Raw genomic sequence first — 15,286 nt, 5'->3', positions numbered from 1 at the left:
TACGGTGTTTTCAGGAGTGAATAATATTAGATTATTATATAATTAAAAATCAATTATTATTCACTCCTGATGTTATGCTGCTTCTGCTCCTACACATGTGCCAACAACGCTGCAACGTTAGCATCAAACATTCACACAACACGTGATACGGTGTTTTCAGGAGTGAATAATATTAGATTATTATATAATTAAAAATCAATTATTATTCACTCCTGATGTTATGCTGCTTCTGCTCCTACACATGTGCCAAAAACACAGCAACGTTAGTACCAATCATCGCAGGTGAGCTACGCCACGTCTGCTTTCGCTAGCAGACACAGTGGGTAACGACCACATTATAAGATGGTATCGCTGTCATAGATTACTAGTGTTGCATCGCTTTTGTCTAGTTATACGAGCTGATGTATATTGCAGGATATCGTTAATCCCAAAGCGCTGGTTTTCTCGTACTGTAGAGTAGTTGAACCCACCTGTAGCACAGAGCAAAGATGGCGAATGCCACGAGCACGGCTCCAACCACGGCTCCAAGAATAATAAACATCAGTTCGCGTGTCACCGCTGAGTTCGATAAATCTGTAAACACAAAAGAAAGATGTGAACAAATGCCAGCCGCGGGGATTCGAGAGGGTGTATTTTGCACAGCTTTTGATCTTGTGAAGTAATAGTTTCCTATCCATTAATCACAGTGATGTAGCGGAGTAAAAACAAGTTGCTAAGCTAAATACGAACGAATAGCCTAAAAAAACACGTGACAAAAACACATTAAATGAACTAAAAAAAATATACATTTTCCCCCTTGCCATGATCGCTGGCACACTCACGCACTCTCGCAGCATGAATGCATACCGGGCTGCACTGTCCTCTTAACAATATGCTCTCACCTTGAGTCGCCACGGTTTCCTTGTCACTGTCCCACCCTTTCCGGATAAGCCTTCTTCCGCCATCCTCCCCGTACGATGCAAAGTCGTCGATGCCAAAGAGGAATGGACGCGCTGTTGTGCTTGTCGTCGTGGTTACGTTGATCTTGATGCTGCAGTCGAAGCCCATCCACATGTCAGCGCAGTGACACTGTCCCCTGTTGGTGCAGAGCTGTCAAAGTAAAATGCACATGAGTTTAATTATAGCTGTCATCAGGCAAAAAATGCAAAAACCTATCATATATATATATCATATATAAAAAACCTATCATATATATATCTATGCAGATACAGCGATGATAGAATACAGCGATCATGTTCAGATAGATTAAATTTTCCTGCTGTTCCTCACAAATTATTCTGCAGGATTGCCCTGATTTCTGCTCAATGAGACTCGATGAGTGTTTTTTCAAGTTAAGGTTTGGCTAAGCGCATTCAACAAAGGAAACATGGGACACAGCACATATTTTGAACAATCATTCAAACTGCGAGGTTCAATGATCAGTTGGTAGCACAGACGAGGGCAACCTACTCCGTCCTTTCTGCCCCGTACTCACCCCATGGTCTGAGCAAGTCTGGCCATGGTTGTTCTTTGGACAGTCTTCCGTCACAACCGAGCTCACGCTCACGCAATGCTGCTCGCTGCACATCTGAAACAATAAGGAGCAGTTAAGTTACAAGAGCCGGAGGGCAGCTACTTGTACAGTAGGCTCCTGAGCGGTGACTACACCAGTACAAGCGATAACCAATGGAAAACCAAGTCGTATGCAATTAAGCCTTGAGAACACTGGTGACATACCATTCCAGGTGCACACTTGGTTCCATCCATTACCAATCCGGTGTGTCTGGTTCCTGAAGGGTCTTTGCCACTGGCAGTTCTGGAAATAAGTGACAACTGCAATGAGATTCCTGACAGATTCCTGTTGAGGTTTCCACCTTTACAGGTGTTCCCTATGTGGCTTACTACAGGTGTTCCATATGTGGCTTATTACAGGTGCTCCCTATGTGCCTCACATCCAACCACATCCACTTTGTTTCTTCTTAAATTTCATACTTACTTGCACTCAAACTCACGGCCACCGACAGACATGGTCGTTTTCGAGAAGGTGTGTTTCAGGCCCGGGATAAGAGGCGTGCTTGATCCATGCTGACACTGTAGCAATCCACAGAACACGTGCCTACAGTACACACACACACACTCGAGTTAGACAAACAACATATGAATGCATGAAGCTGCTACACCACAGTAATAGCACCCTTTTCAGTTCCTAGTCATTAATTTAGGAGAAATGGCTTATGGAAATTGTCACAAAGATTTGCAGTATGCATCCATCTGTCCTTCATTGACAATTATGTTTGCATATGAATTCTTTGTTGTGTACAGTGTATGAGCATCATCCTTATGCACCTTCTTTCTAACTTCATTCTGATGATTCTAAATGATGCACAAATAGATTACAAGATTAAAATGCATAAACATCCATCTCTAATGTGAGATTATTTACTCATGATCTCTATTTATTCTGCCTACTGACAGATACACCCATCAACCAATCAAGTCACCAACTGACCGATCAATAAAGTAACTGACTGACCGACAGACAGACATACAGCCCGGTCAACCAACAAAAATACACGCACACAGACAGACACACAGACAGATAGATACACACACACAGACAGACAGACACACTGACAGGCAGAAAGAAGCTGGGCCTATAAGTACGTACTGTTTATCACAACTGACAGGCTGCTGCTTGTTGGTGCCACAGTTACCAATCTCACTGCCCTGCAGGTTGAATCTATTGTAGCACTGCTGGTCTCCCACCATCGACTCTGTAGCATGTTATACGACAATTAATATCAAAATGCCGAGTATATATAAAACAATATAAAACAATATAAAATACATTAATACAATATCTATATATATATAATGATGTAAATCATAACTCGAGCTAATTAATGTTGCGATATGGTGTTCTGAAAATTATGCCTAGTAACAAAGTGCCTTTAAGTAAGACATTATGACGTGCACACCGAAATGCAACATTTGAAGAGTGTGAGCCTCACCAACCTAGCAAGAATCATTGCTAGGTGTGAGTGCAAATCGAGTGGTTATCCCACTCAGGCGTATCGGTCAATTCAACCATGTTTTACAGCCAACTCACTGTTACGTCGTCGCGAGCGAACATGCCAACATTCCAACATTGCCAACATTACCGACATTGTCAACATTACCGACATTGCCAACATTACCGACATTGCCAACATTACTGACACTGCCAACATTACCGACATTGCCAACATTACCGACATTGCCAACATTACTGACACTGCCAATATTACCGACATTGCCAATATTACCGACATTGCCAACATTACCGACATTGCCAACATTACCGACATTGCCAACATTACTGACATTGCCAACATTACCGACATTGCCAACATTCAGCTGTCAGACATTCACCTGACCCCCCCCCCCCAGAGACTGATCATGACCTTCACTCACGTTTGCCCCAGACTGACCGACACTGCGCGGTCAGGGATGGACACAGCCCGCGGTGGCAGTAGTTGCGTCCGAGGTTGCACGGCTGGCCGTCCTGCACGTACAAGTCCATGGGACATCGGCCCGCCGCGCCGTCACACTGCTCCTCTATGTCGCACTCACTCCTCGCCTCTCTGCACGCGCTCCCACGAGGCTTCAGCTGTTCACAGAAATGCACGTACCCATCAAGCGGTAGCAACGCACGTAATACGGACGTTAACAAAAAAAAACATTTCCTGATAAGATCTATTTAATTTGTAACATAAAAACTTGGATAAGACACTATTATACAAGTATATATAATAAGAATACATAGTTTGTCAAACTCACTTTGTCAAAACAACATTTTGAAAATTATATAAAAATTATTCCAGAATTTTCTACGTAGTGGTGAACTACATGGCTGGGTGAATTTGGCTATAGACGACCTTACACTAACCCAAAGCATCAACTCTATTACAAATGCAGAATTATTAAAATAAAATGGAGTTAAGTTTAATCATTTTAATGAAATAGAAGCCTTTGTTCCCCACTTGATCATGAGCAAGCAGCAGAGAAGGAATATTCCAACATAAGCCAGCATTAGAGAACTACGTTACCTTGCACTGGTGGCAACAGGGCCCAGTAGAGCACTGTGCCTCAGGTAGTAACTTGCACGTATACACATCACAACATGGATCCTTCTTCTCACATTCCAGCTGAAAAGCAGAAGATACCGATTCTAGATTTACTATTGTCTGTTCTACATCATGGTCAGTTATGTAGTTGTACTGAAGAGCAACATAAGTAATAACAATATGTTTATGTTATAAATATTACAAAATTAATAAGCCAACCTATAGACCCTAGACTTCCCCATATCCACTCTTCATGCCCGCTTGTTTTACTCACAAACCCAACCATCCTCCCACAATATTAACCCATCACCCCCTCCCATTTTACTTACAAACTCAACCATCCACCCACAATACTAACCCACCTACCCTGCTGTTTTATTTATAAACCCAACCATACTCTCACAATATTACCCCCCCCCCCTATTTTAGTTCTAAACACCAAACTATCCTCCCATAATATGACCTCCCCCCCCCCCCTCCCATTTCACTTCCAACCCCTTTCCCCCTTCGCTCGAGTCCATGTATCAACACTATCAATTCCTCATTCATCATCCTTGTTTTACTTACAATCCCAACCATGCTCCCACAATATGAACCCCCCAACCTCCCCGTTTTAACTATCAACCCACCAGCCTCCCAACCCCCTATAGACCCACGGCGCTCACCGTTGCTCTCATCAGGTTGGTTCAGCAGTCGCACTACTCTCCCCTATAAACCCCACCAGCCTCCCACTACGCAGCCCTCCCCTTCGGTTGTGTCCATGCATCTCTCCCCTTCTCACCTGGTTCGCGCCGCAGTCGCACTGCTCTCCCGGCTCGAGGATGCCGTTGCCGCACGTGCCGTGATCGCGGCCGGCCTCGACGATCGTACGCGGTCGGTTGAGCAGGCAGCTTCCCGCACCCGTCTGCAGGAAGCGCTGGTAGTCGCTGCGGCTGCACGACGAAAAGTGCAGCGGGTGGAAGCCCTCCTTGCCGCTGTAATATGTCACAGATGTTCAGCATCACATTCACATCACATTCATCACATTCATCCATCATCACATTCACATCACATTCATTCATCATCACATTCACATCACATTCATCATCATCATCCAATCACATCATGATCACATTACTTGCTGACATTGAGCATCAGCAGCGCATCGCGCTACATTTATGCTAGCGGCACTACGCTACATTTATGCTAGCGGCACTATGCTACATTTATGCTAGCGGCACTATGCTACATTTATGCTAGCGGCACTATGCTACATTTATGCTAGCAACAAAACCGCTACACGATTTACGATGAGTTCTCAGAGGCGAGTTAATAACGAACTCAATGCTAGAGTTTCTGGACCACTATAAAGTGAACATGCTTTACTACAACATAGATGTGCATACCTAATGCGACATAGAATGTCAATAATGCAATTGCCATCCAGTTTGTGTTTTATGATGCAAGCGAAATGAATTTTGGAAGTTAATTAATGACAGGTTTACGACCGGCATCGCCGTTCACTAACGCACACAGAGAAAATGTTATACAAATCTGCAATAGCTCTAAATAATATAGATGCACTCAATGTTGCTAGTCTTCATAAATTAGTGCATGTAATCATTATTTGCTAGAAATTATGAGCACTCGAGTGATGCTTACACTATATTCTGCGTCATCATGCAACCGAACACGTCCTTGCATCGACAACTCCCTGCAAGAAACAAGAACGAAAACTAAATTTATTATCCAACGCATCACTCCATCACTAAACATGTTTGCAGGATCCACGCACGCACAAACTTTGACCTCCGGCAAGTACCACAACATGCAAATTCCGACAGAACTAACTCCATTAATAACATCAACATACATAACTTTTACGTAACTTATACAACATTTCATAACTTCCAACTAATCTCTCAGCAGCAGAAATCGAAATTTCTCGCACGCGTGTTGTTATTATTGCACCAGATTAACTATCGTCAGTGTCCCCACTCACTGCCGTCGTCGTCGTGCGTCATGCCGAGGTTGTGGCCGATGATGTGAGCGAGAGTGCTGGCCAGCTGCTGAGGCTCGACAGGGTTTGTCTCCTGGTTGACTCCCACCGCTCTACGAGTGCACATGCTGTCCGGCAGAGCCAGCCCCACCTCCCTGTTCTTGAACTTGGTGCCACTGTTATACGCAAAAACTTTCATGAGGCTGTGGTTCGTAAACACGTTCAGTGAACCCGGCATATACATTCCCTCACCCGCATGCCCACACACACATACGCCAGCCCCTACAAACACACAAACGCATGAGAATTTTTTGCAAAATTGTTCAATTTCACCATCTTGCCCCTCGTTGCCCCCTACCATCCCCACCCCCCTACGCTGACAATACACTGATATAGAGAGCGCCACTATCAGCGTCATACGCCCCCCTCCCCCCTACGCTGACAATACACTGATATACAATATATTCCCTCACCCACACACACCTCTACCCACGCGACCCCCTACTAAACAAACACACAAACACATGTTTTTCTTTTACTAAATTTACCAATTTCACCATCCTGCCCCTGCCTCCCCCACGTACTCTGACAATACACTGATATAGAAAGCGCCACCATCAGTGTGAGACTCACGTCAGCAGCTGGGCGGAGTCATAGGCGACGCGGAACAGCGCCGACTGGCTGTAGTCCATGAAGTTGAGCAGGGTCTGTCGCACGTCGGTGCTCGCGTCCATGCGCTCCTCGATGCCCCACACCTCGACGTAGACGACCACCAGCTTGGTGCTGAGCAGGCGAAAGTACTGCAAGTGCAAGCAGACAATCAGTGGAGAAAAATCGTCATCGCACATGCAGTGCCAAACACAAGTGCTCTGCTATATAACTGAGGCATAAAAGCAGTGGTTATTGGTAAAAATCATCATCACACGCCCAGTGCCAATACGAGTGGTGTCGTATCTAACTGAGGCATAGAGGTGACAGTGGTTATTGGTTCAAATTTACCTTCTTTTTAAGTTGGCATATATCAATCAATTCATTCAATCAATCAATCAATCTTTCATAAAAAAATTGTCATCTTTTTAAGTTTGCATATATCAATAATCAATACTTTCAATCATTCAATCAATCATCAATCAATCTTTGCTGATATGACACCTTGTAATCTTTTCCATTTCAAACATCCTCGTGATTAATATGAACATTTTGTTCCAAATCAGATGCTGTCTGACTTTCAAATTGATTTTATACATGTTTGATATTATGGCATGACATGATCACTTTTATCTCAAATTTATCATGAAAATTTTGAACTAAACGAATATGCACAATTTATTTCTCTTCTAGACTTTGCAAATGTAAGCCTAGACCGTACACATTTGTGTGATATCTTACTAGTTCAAAATATAAGTGTACAAAATGTCTGAGTGTATGTCCCAGCAACAAAGAGCAAGACAGACATAACAACCTACCATGTCTGCAATGTTGGCAACCTGCAGAGCATAGCCGACTGTGTCCGACACACTCGCGTTGTGCTGTTCATAGATGGCGCTGTCAACAACCATGGCTAACTCCAAGAACTTCTCATTTCGCATTGCATCGGTACTGCTCTATTTTTGTAGAAAGCACAAAACTTATTAGAAATATACCATTAGAAAATCACATTGCTCATGAGAGAAGTCAACATCGAGTGGATTAGACAGTAAATAGCAAGAAGTTCTATAACTGTCTTGATGAATCAAACCGGTGATTAGAGGAGCAGAGACATTCTATGGGAACAATTGTTATAACGTGACATATTGGTATCCTCTATTTACCTCTGGATGAAGATCACTCCTCTGTCCAGCAGAGAACCCCCACTCATGCCTGCCCGTGTTACCTGCAGACGAGTACAACATAATTTTTAAATAAAAATAAAAATACTAATATGATTAAATTAAAATAATTAATAATTAAAAACATTATGTATCATTTTTCAATTAAAAATAATATTTAAATAAAATTACTTAAAAAAACACACCAATAAAGTTGGTGCTGTAGAGTAGTTTCAACTGACCCCATTTATTTGTGTATAGTACACTTAGACAGTGTAATTACAATACAATACGATAAAATATTGTCTCCCCACATCAAACATTCTACTGACTATATTTGTGATAGTAACTTTTTTCTACACGAACTCATACATGTCAAATGAAGGTGACATAGATATTTCTCTACGTGGCATTCATTCAGTGCATTCCATCACACACCATTAAATCACAAGTTTGTACCAATACACGAACTAAGGCAACAGCCTTGCAGATGTACGAGTCAAACGACTTGGCACCAGTCTATGTAACAGAGAATGCTTAGTGTGTGACGGTTTTTTTTCCAGGATGGAATTTACAGAGCAAACATTAACTAGCATGCTTTATCTGACATTTAGAAAGCTCTCATAAAACGAAAAAGATTAATTATTACTCAAAAACTACACCAAACTAATTCAACAGTTAAATTGCTGATCCCAGTGATTGCCTTACCACAAAGCCGATGGTCTTGCTTTGATGACTCATAAAAGATGTGTGGATATCGTTTCTGCACAAGAAATGCAAATTATGCATTAGGCACAGAGCTGACTAAGTCACATGTCACGAGCAAAGAGCAAGGGATGATAGCTATTACAGCACCAAAAAATTAGTAAAATGTCGAATGTAAAAACTTTTTAGAAACCATTATTGCAAATAATATTTCAAATTGTGCTTGCTCTATCATTTCAGTCATGAGATGTCAAATGTAAAAAAAATTCAGAAATCATGATTGCAAATAATATTTCAAATTGTGCTTGCTTGCTCTATCATTTTAATCATGTGATACTGCTGATGAAACGTACAAGGCTCTCTCCTCTTATGCGTTTTCGCTTGACCGCTGCCTCACAGATTACCATGCTGTGAGCCGATGCTTACCCCTAGATCACCACCAAGCACTGGCTGGATAACGTAGGTCTTGTTGGCAATGTGGATGACCCCACTGACCCCGCTGCATGTCCGCACAGCTACCACTGACCCTGGATGACCTCTCACGGTGCCCTGGTAGTAGCAGTGCTCCACAGGCTGCGTAGAAGAAAGAAAGAAAAACGCGATGAGCGATGCGGCAAAACATCCAACCCTTATGTATCGCCTAACGAGCCTGAATATACCTATTATATACTGTATATACCTATTACCTAAATATATCTAACACCTATTGTTCGAGAGCATGCATGAACCTGCAGCTACCTTGACTTGAGATAGCTTCACGATTGCTCCCTACAACTCTGAGATGGGAGTCGCAGGATGGAATGCCATGTGGTTTTGCGTATATATATATAGCTCCTCGGCTCTCGCATAAATATAGGATAGTCTTATAGATGGAATAGAATAGATACAGAATAGTCTATGATTATATATAATAACATCAGGAGTAAGATAATATAGGCCTATATTATCTTACTCCTGATAATATGATTCTCGTTGCAAAAGTATCCCAATGGTAGGTGCTGCCACCGCACGAGTCCTGACCGACGGCTCATTCACTAGCGCAGAACGTTGGGTACTGCTGGAACAACGGCTAGTTTCCGCGCGAAGGCTGGCAGACCGCAAGTTTAAATACCACTGCTGCAGCATCAGCGTCTGCAGCAAGCCGTATAAATGATTACTTACAAAATTTCATTACATTCCTGTAATTCGGTTCACTATTAAATCAGCTCTCTAGTTTTGATGCAACATGGATGCTATATTGCAGCATCACATGTATTTATTGAAGAGCTAATAGATTTTATGGAGACAATTTTACCTCATATGCGTCTTTGATCAGTTTTCATTTATAGCTAGAGTTAGTCAACTTTTACATTAACCAGGGCAGCACATAAACCTAATGACCTCGCTTTCTCTGATCAGAGTACACATGAGAACAGGGGTGAATAAATTTTTTCATTATTCATCCCTGATGAGAACCTATTCGCTATGCAGATCTACTCGCTGGCTAACGATTACCAAACGACTTGCTACTACAGTCTCCACTTGACCAGCTCCTGCTACTGATGAAGATTGCCCATCCCCTGTCCCTACTTCAGAAAGATCGACAATTGACCGGTCTGTACTATCGCAAGAACGCTGCGTCTGTCACCGCCCCGGAGTCCAGTGAGCAGACCAATAAAATGTGTGGATGACTCACGCCTGTGTGACGGCGGAGCAGCAGCGGCGGCGTGTGACGTCAGGTTACACAATGACAGCAGACGAGAACGCGGGAGCGAACATCAGAGTAAATGTCAGAATAAATGCGACCAGAGTCATCGCGACGCGGTGTCAATGACATGCAAGCACCACTTTCATTGTTCCGTCCCCATCTACTCGACTAGCGTGACAATTGTCGCGGACAAAAGGTGTATCTGCATATCGATGTCCAAAATCCGCGGTGCCTGGGTACACGCACGCATGACACTGCACGATGCATAATGCAGAATTCCCAGCCAAGAATTCCTTCCGAATATCACGCAGTGAGTGAAATGAAACAGCTATCAAACACATTTACGTCGTCGCGGGTCATGTCCGAAAGCTTAAAATAGCACATACTAGCTATACCGTAAACTATATACGCGTATATGCGTATATTATATATAGTAAGTGGATACTATATAGCGTGCGGGCTGGCTTTAAAAGGTAGGTGCGCGCCCAGAGAATTCACACGAACTCACTGCAGAAATAGCAGCGCTATCCCCGTAACTTGCTCCTTCCCGCACGCTTAGCGCGTACAGCCCGCCGATCTGAACAACTTGAAATTCAGGTTTTCTCGGCCGTCGCCGCAGCGACTAATGATCAACAAGATATGCGCGCCATTAGATTCGCCGTATTCCAATAACCTCGAAACCTCGTAAATATCGAAGACGGAAAGAGACAAAGTTGATCAAATAGACAGATCAACACTGCGGATCGCAGTAGAAAAAGCCTCAAGTTTGCAACTAACTAAAGAGGAAGGGAGCGAATTCCAATACGGAATGACAGAAACACAGAAGCTAAACTTAAAGGGATCCTTTGAAGATGACACTTGTCGAAAGCAACGATAACTCTAATGATCGATGAGCAAAAGCAGAGGAAGAATACGATCCTAAGCATATCTGCATCTTTACATGAGAGAACCCATGCTGAGCAGCGGATATTATCTCGTGCACCACAATGTTCAGAGCTGATAGCACATAGAAACGCAATAATAACGTATTATAGCAAAACAACAGAGTCGTATTGCATAACATAGAGATGTAGATTGCTGCGCGCCTACACTCCTCCTTTGCAAACAATGTTCAGAGCTGATAGAAATAGCATATAGAATCTCAACGACGCTCCATGCTGCCGTAACTGCGGGCATTCTCATATCTCTGTCTCCCGTGCGTAGATCAATGATGATATTATCGGAACGTCATTCAATAACCTAATGGCACTCACTACTATTTATTTTTCACAATTAGGTTTCATGATCGGGATCTATTAAATTAAGGCAAGTAGGCCTAGCTTCCCCGGAGAAATGTCATTCCCCTTCTGGTGCCCTCCATATTTCTCGCCCCCTCTCTCTCTAACTCCCTCCCACCTTCCATCCCCCTCTTTCATTCTCTCTCTCTCTCGATTTTTCTCAACCTGTTTATCTTTCTCTCCTTCTTTATCTTCGTTTCGCGCTCTATATTTCTTTCTGTCCGCTTCCTATCTGACAAGTCGGGGACTTTCTTTGTGTCTCTCTTTCCATTCCCATCCATCTCTTCCTCTTTATCTTCCACTCGTTCTCAAGCTCTATCACTCGTGCCCGCTGTCCATTTGATCATGACGGATCGTGACAACAATCTGATAATGAATATATGGCTTCAGCGTCCACATCCTGTGAGCATGTAGCAATAGCTAGTAGCAGCTGGTCAAACGACCATGCCACCTACACGCGATGTCCTATTATCAGGAGTGTCATAATATAAACATTCTATTATATATATTATATATCAGAGTTTCTAATAATTTAACATCGCCGTTGTGAAAATGTTTTTGTATTTACCCGCCGTTGTCAAAATAGTGTCAACCCAAAAATAAATAGATCACCACGTGTAGTCTATAATATATATTCTATATTATGACACTCCTGCTATGATGTTATACAGGTCACGACTACGTGACCCGTATTGCTACGCTAGTTCTATGTATGCTGATTGGATGCATATGCTAATGAAACAGGCACTCGTTATACGATCGTAAATCAATAAGTCACTAACGAAATACGGGATGTCCTCTCCTCGCGTGTGCGTGAGTCACCTTTATAACATCTGTCCGGCCGAACTGCGGGTATACTGCGACATGACAGAGATGAAATCTGCGACTGATTACTGGTATTGTCCTCGGTGGAGCCATTCAGCAGCGAGTGAACGAACTGACCATCTACCACCGACCCTCGCTATCTAGCCGCACCGAAAGATGCGTTTGTGCGAGTGCGCTAGACTGACACCGTACGTCGCTGAGATTCAACTGGCAGCCAGCTGTTGGGCTCAGTCACGAGGACTGTTGTGGCCAGTCTAGCGAGAGAGAGAGAGAGAGAGAGAGAGAGAGAGAGAGAGAGAGAGAGAGAGAGAGAGAGCAGAGAGAGAGAGAGACGAGAGAGAGAGAGCAGAAGAGAGAGAGAGAGAGAGAGAGAGAGAGAGAGAGAGAGAGGGAAGAGACAGCAGAGAGAAGAACGAGAGCACGCCGAGAGAGACGAGAGAGAGAGAGAGAAGAGAGAGAGAGGAGAGAGAGAGAGAGAGAGAGAGAGAGAGAGAGAGAAAGAAGAGAGGATTGTCCTATATAATATATAATATACTAGAGAGAGAGAGAGACGAGAGAGACGCGAAGAGAACGAGAGAGAGAGACGAGAAGAGAGAGAGAGAGAGAGAGAAGAGAGAAGAGCAGCAGACGAGATCTCGGAGAGAGAAGACAAGGCAACGGAGAGAGAGAGAGAGAGCAGAGAGGCCGAGAGAGAACGAGATAGAGAGAGAGAGCGAGCAGAAATACGCGGAGCAGAGAGCGACGAGAGAGAGGAGAGAGAGAGCGAGAGAGAGACGACGAAAAGAGAGAGAGAGAGAGAGAGAAGAGAGATAGGAGAGAGAGAGATAGAGAGAGATGAGAGACGAGCAGAGCGTGTGTGATGTGTCGGGTGGGGTGGGGGGAGTCAGCGAGGATGCCATGTTGGCTGGACTGCGTGAGAGATGCGGACGCTGCTGCTGCTGATTCATCGATGGTCGGCAGCAATTAATCACGGTGACAACTACACCACTGCCACGCAGACAGCAGCACCAGCAGTAGCAGCAGCAGCAGTAGTAGCACCAGCAGTAGCAGCAGCAGCAGTAGTAGCAGCAGCAGTAGCAGCAGAAGCATACAACATTAGGAGCAGCACAAGCAACAAGCAACAGCAGCAGCAACAGCAGTAGCAGCAGCAGTAGCAACAGCAACAGCAGTAGCAGCAACATCACCACCACCACCACCACCACCACCACCACCACCACCACCACCACGCAGCAGCAGCAGCACCGCCGCCGCCGCCGCCGCCGCCACCAGCAGCAGCAGCAGCAGCAGCAGCAGCAGCAGCAACAGCAGTAGCAGCAGTAGCAACAGTAGTGATCGCGCCAATTAGGTCGCGGTGGTGAAACGATGCGACACGAGGAGGAGGAGGAGTGTGAAGCTGTTGAACGATGGCTTCCCCACGTCACACCCCAGTTCTTATTATTTCATGATGTCCGCAATAGCTATGAGCCACGATGTGTCACCGTTGCTATGTAGCTACCCGTAGCGATGTCACCCTTCACACTGCACGGAGGAACTTGTACATCCCTATGTAGCTACGCGTACAATGTCACCCTTCACACGAAGGAACTTGTACATCCTATGTAGCTACCCGTACATTGTCTCCCTTCACACGAAGGAACTTGTACATCCTATGTAGCTACTAGCTACCCGTACAATGTCTCCCTTCACACGAAGGAACTTGTACATCCCTATGTAGCTACGCGTACAATGTCACCCTTCCCACGAAGGAACTTGTACATCCTATGTAGCTACCCGTACATTGTCACCCTTCCCACGAAGGAACTTGTACATCCTATGTAGCTACCCGTACATTGTCACCCTTCACACGAAGGAACTTGTACAGCGTTTCCGTTCACATATATACTAGCGTGTAGAATGTCACCCTCCAGATAAAGTGTGACTGTGCAATGTGACCCTCCACGTAAAGCAAGCTGTGCCCGTTCACACCTGGCCATCCCGTACATTCACTGTCCATACGTAACAACAGCCCGTGTGACATCATACTTCACGAGTGCCAAAATATTGGACGTCCCAACTACTAATGATACTCGTCGGTATTTCCATGTTCGGCGAAACATCAGCCAGCTATCATCGACCGAGTATGTAGTGCGTCCGATATACGATCGATTGAGACCACAATATCTCGCAATAAAACCAACGAGTTCATAATAACAGCCCCCTTTATAATTATTTTACTTAATATTATTTAGTATTATTTTTTTTTTATATAACTTTATAAATATTACTGAATATATCTACATCATACATGCAAGAATCTAAATGCTATACATCGTGATATTTTCTCAGTGACGCGATACCATTACAGAGACCAACACATATGCAGCGGTAAATAGTATAAAGATCCATGTACAGCTCCCATGCGACGTACAGATTGATAGGGTTGGCTTAGCAGAGATACATTTCGCGTGGTTATTGATCAGAACTCCTTATGGTCGTCACGCGTGCGATCGCACCACATTTGACCAGCTCCGAAGGCAAATCAAGATCGAAGCTGATCCAGTTATCGGAGAAAGCGCGCTGATTGTGACAGAAAAGCGAGCCGCCGCCACATGTACGTCTTCACTACGCACACACCGACTCCTTACGTTTAACGTCCACGCACCGCATCAACGCGCGGGTGCTAATATAATCAGGAGTGTCATAATATAGACTATATATCTATATATATAAAGTTGTTCAGCCGAATTTGTTCGCGCATAAATAGACAACTCCGCAGCCTAGAGGAAAACTAAATATATTTTCAGAATCAGCACGTCTGGCAGGTGGTTCAGGCTGAAACAAATTTGTAAAAAAGTAAAAAAGTAAAAAATTTATAAAAATTCTATTCATCAATAGATGGCGTACAGATTAACATTATACATCACGTACGTGTGAATCCATTG

The 15,286-nt window shown here is 43.9% G+C and overlaps 1 protein-coding gene across 1 annotated transcript in view; it reads right to left on the bottom strand.

The window, feature by feature from the left end:
* LOC106808494 overlaps window positions 1-15,286 on the bottom strand; it is a 62,278-nt gene that overhangs the window by 7,907 nt on the left and 39,085 nt on the right. Inside the window, exons 5-21 of the mRNA XM_014811236.1 lie at window positions 9,003-9,149; window positions 8,580-8,634; window positions 7,875-7,936; window positions 7,530-7,667; window positions 6,697-6,863; window positions 6,067-6,239; window positions 5,727-5,778; window positions 4,867-5,059; window positions 4,068-4,166; window positions 3,433-3,628; window positions 2,648-2,753; window positions 1,976-2,095; window positions 1,717-1,795; window positions 1,475-1,567; window positions 882-1,089; window positions 471-573; window positions 211-235 (exon numbers count right to left, since the gene is read on the bottom strand). Coding sequence (XP_014666722.1) covers window positions 211-235; window positions 471-573; window positions 882-1,089; window positions 1,475-1,567; window positions 1,717-1,795; window positions 1,976-2,095; window positions 2,648-2,753; window positions 3,433-3,628; window positions 4,068-4,166; window positions 4,867-5,059; window positions 5,727-5,778; window positions 6,067-6,239; window positions 6,697-6,863; window positions 7,530-7,667; window positions 7,875-7,936; window positions 8,580-8,634; window positions 9,003-9,149 — 2,016 coding nt within the window. The remainder of the gene's footprint in view (window positions 1-210; window positions 236-470; window positions 574-881; window positions 1,090-1,474; window positions 1,568-1,716; window positions 1,796-1,975; window positions 2,096-2,647; window positions 2,754-3,432; window positions 3,629-4,067; window positions 4,167-4,866; window positions 5,060-5,726; window positions 5,779-6,066; window positions 6,240-6,696; window positions 6,864-7,529; window positions 7,668-7,874; window positions 7,937-8,579; window positions 8,635-9,002; window positions 9,150-15,286) is intronic.

The sequence above is a fragment of the Priapulus caudatus genome, unplaced genomic scaffold, assembly GCF_000485595.1.
Source record: "Priapulus caudatus unplaced genomic scaffold, Priapulus_caudatus-5.0.1 Scaffold282, whole genome shotgun sequence".
Taxonomy (NCBI): domain Eukaryota; kingdom Metazoa; phylum Priapulida; class Priapulimorpha; order Priapulimorphida; family Priapulidae; genus Priapulus; species Priapulus caudatus.
This window is presented reverse-complemented; position numbering and strand designations above follow the sequence as displayed.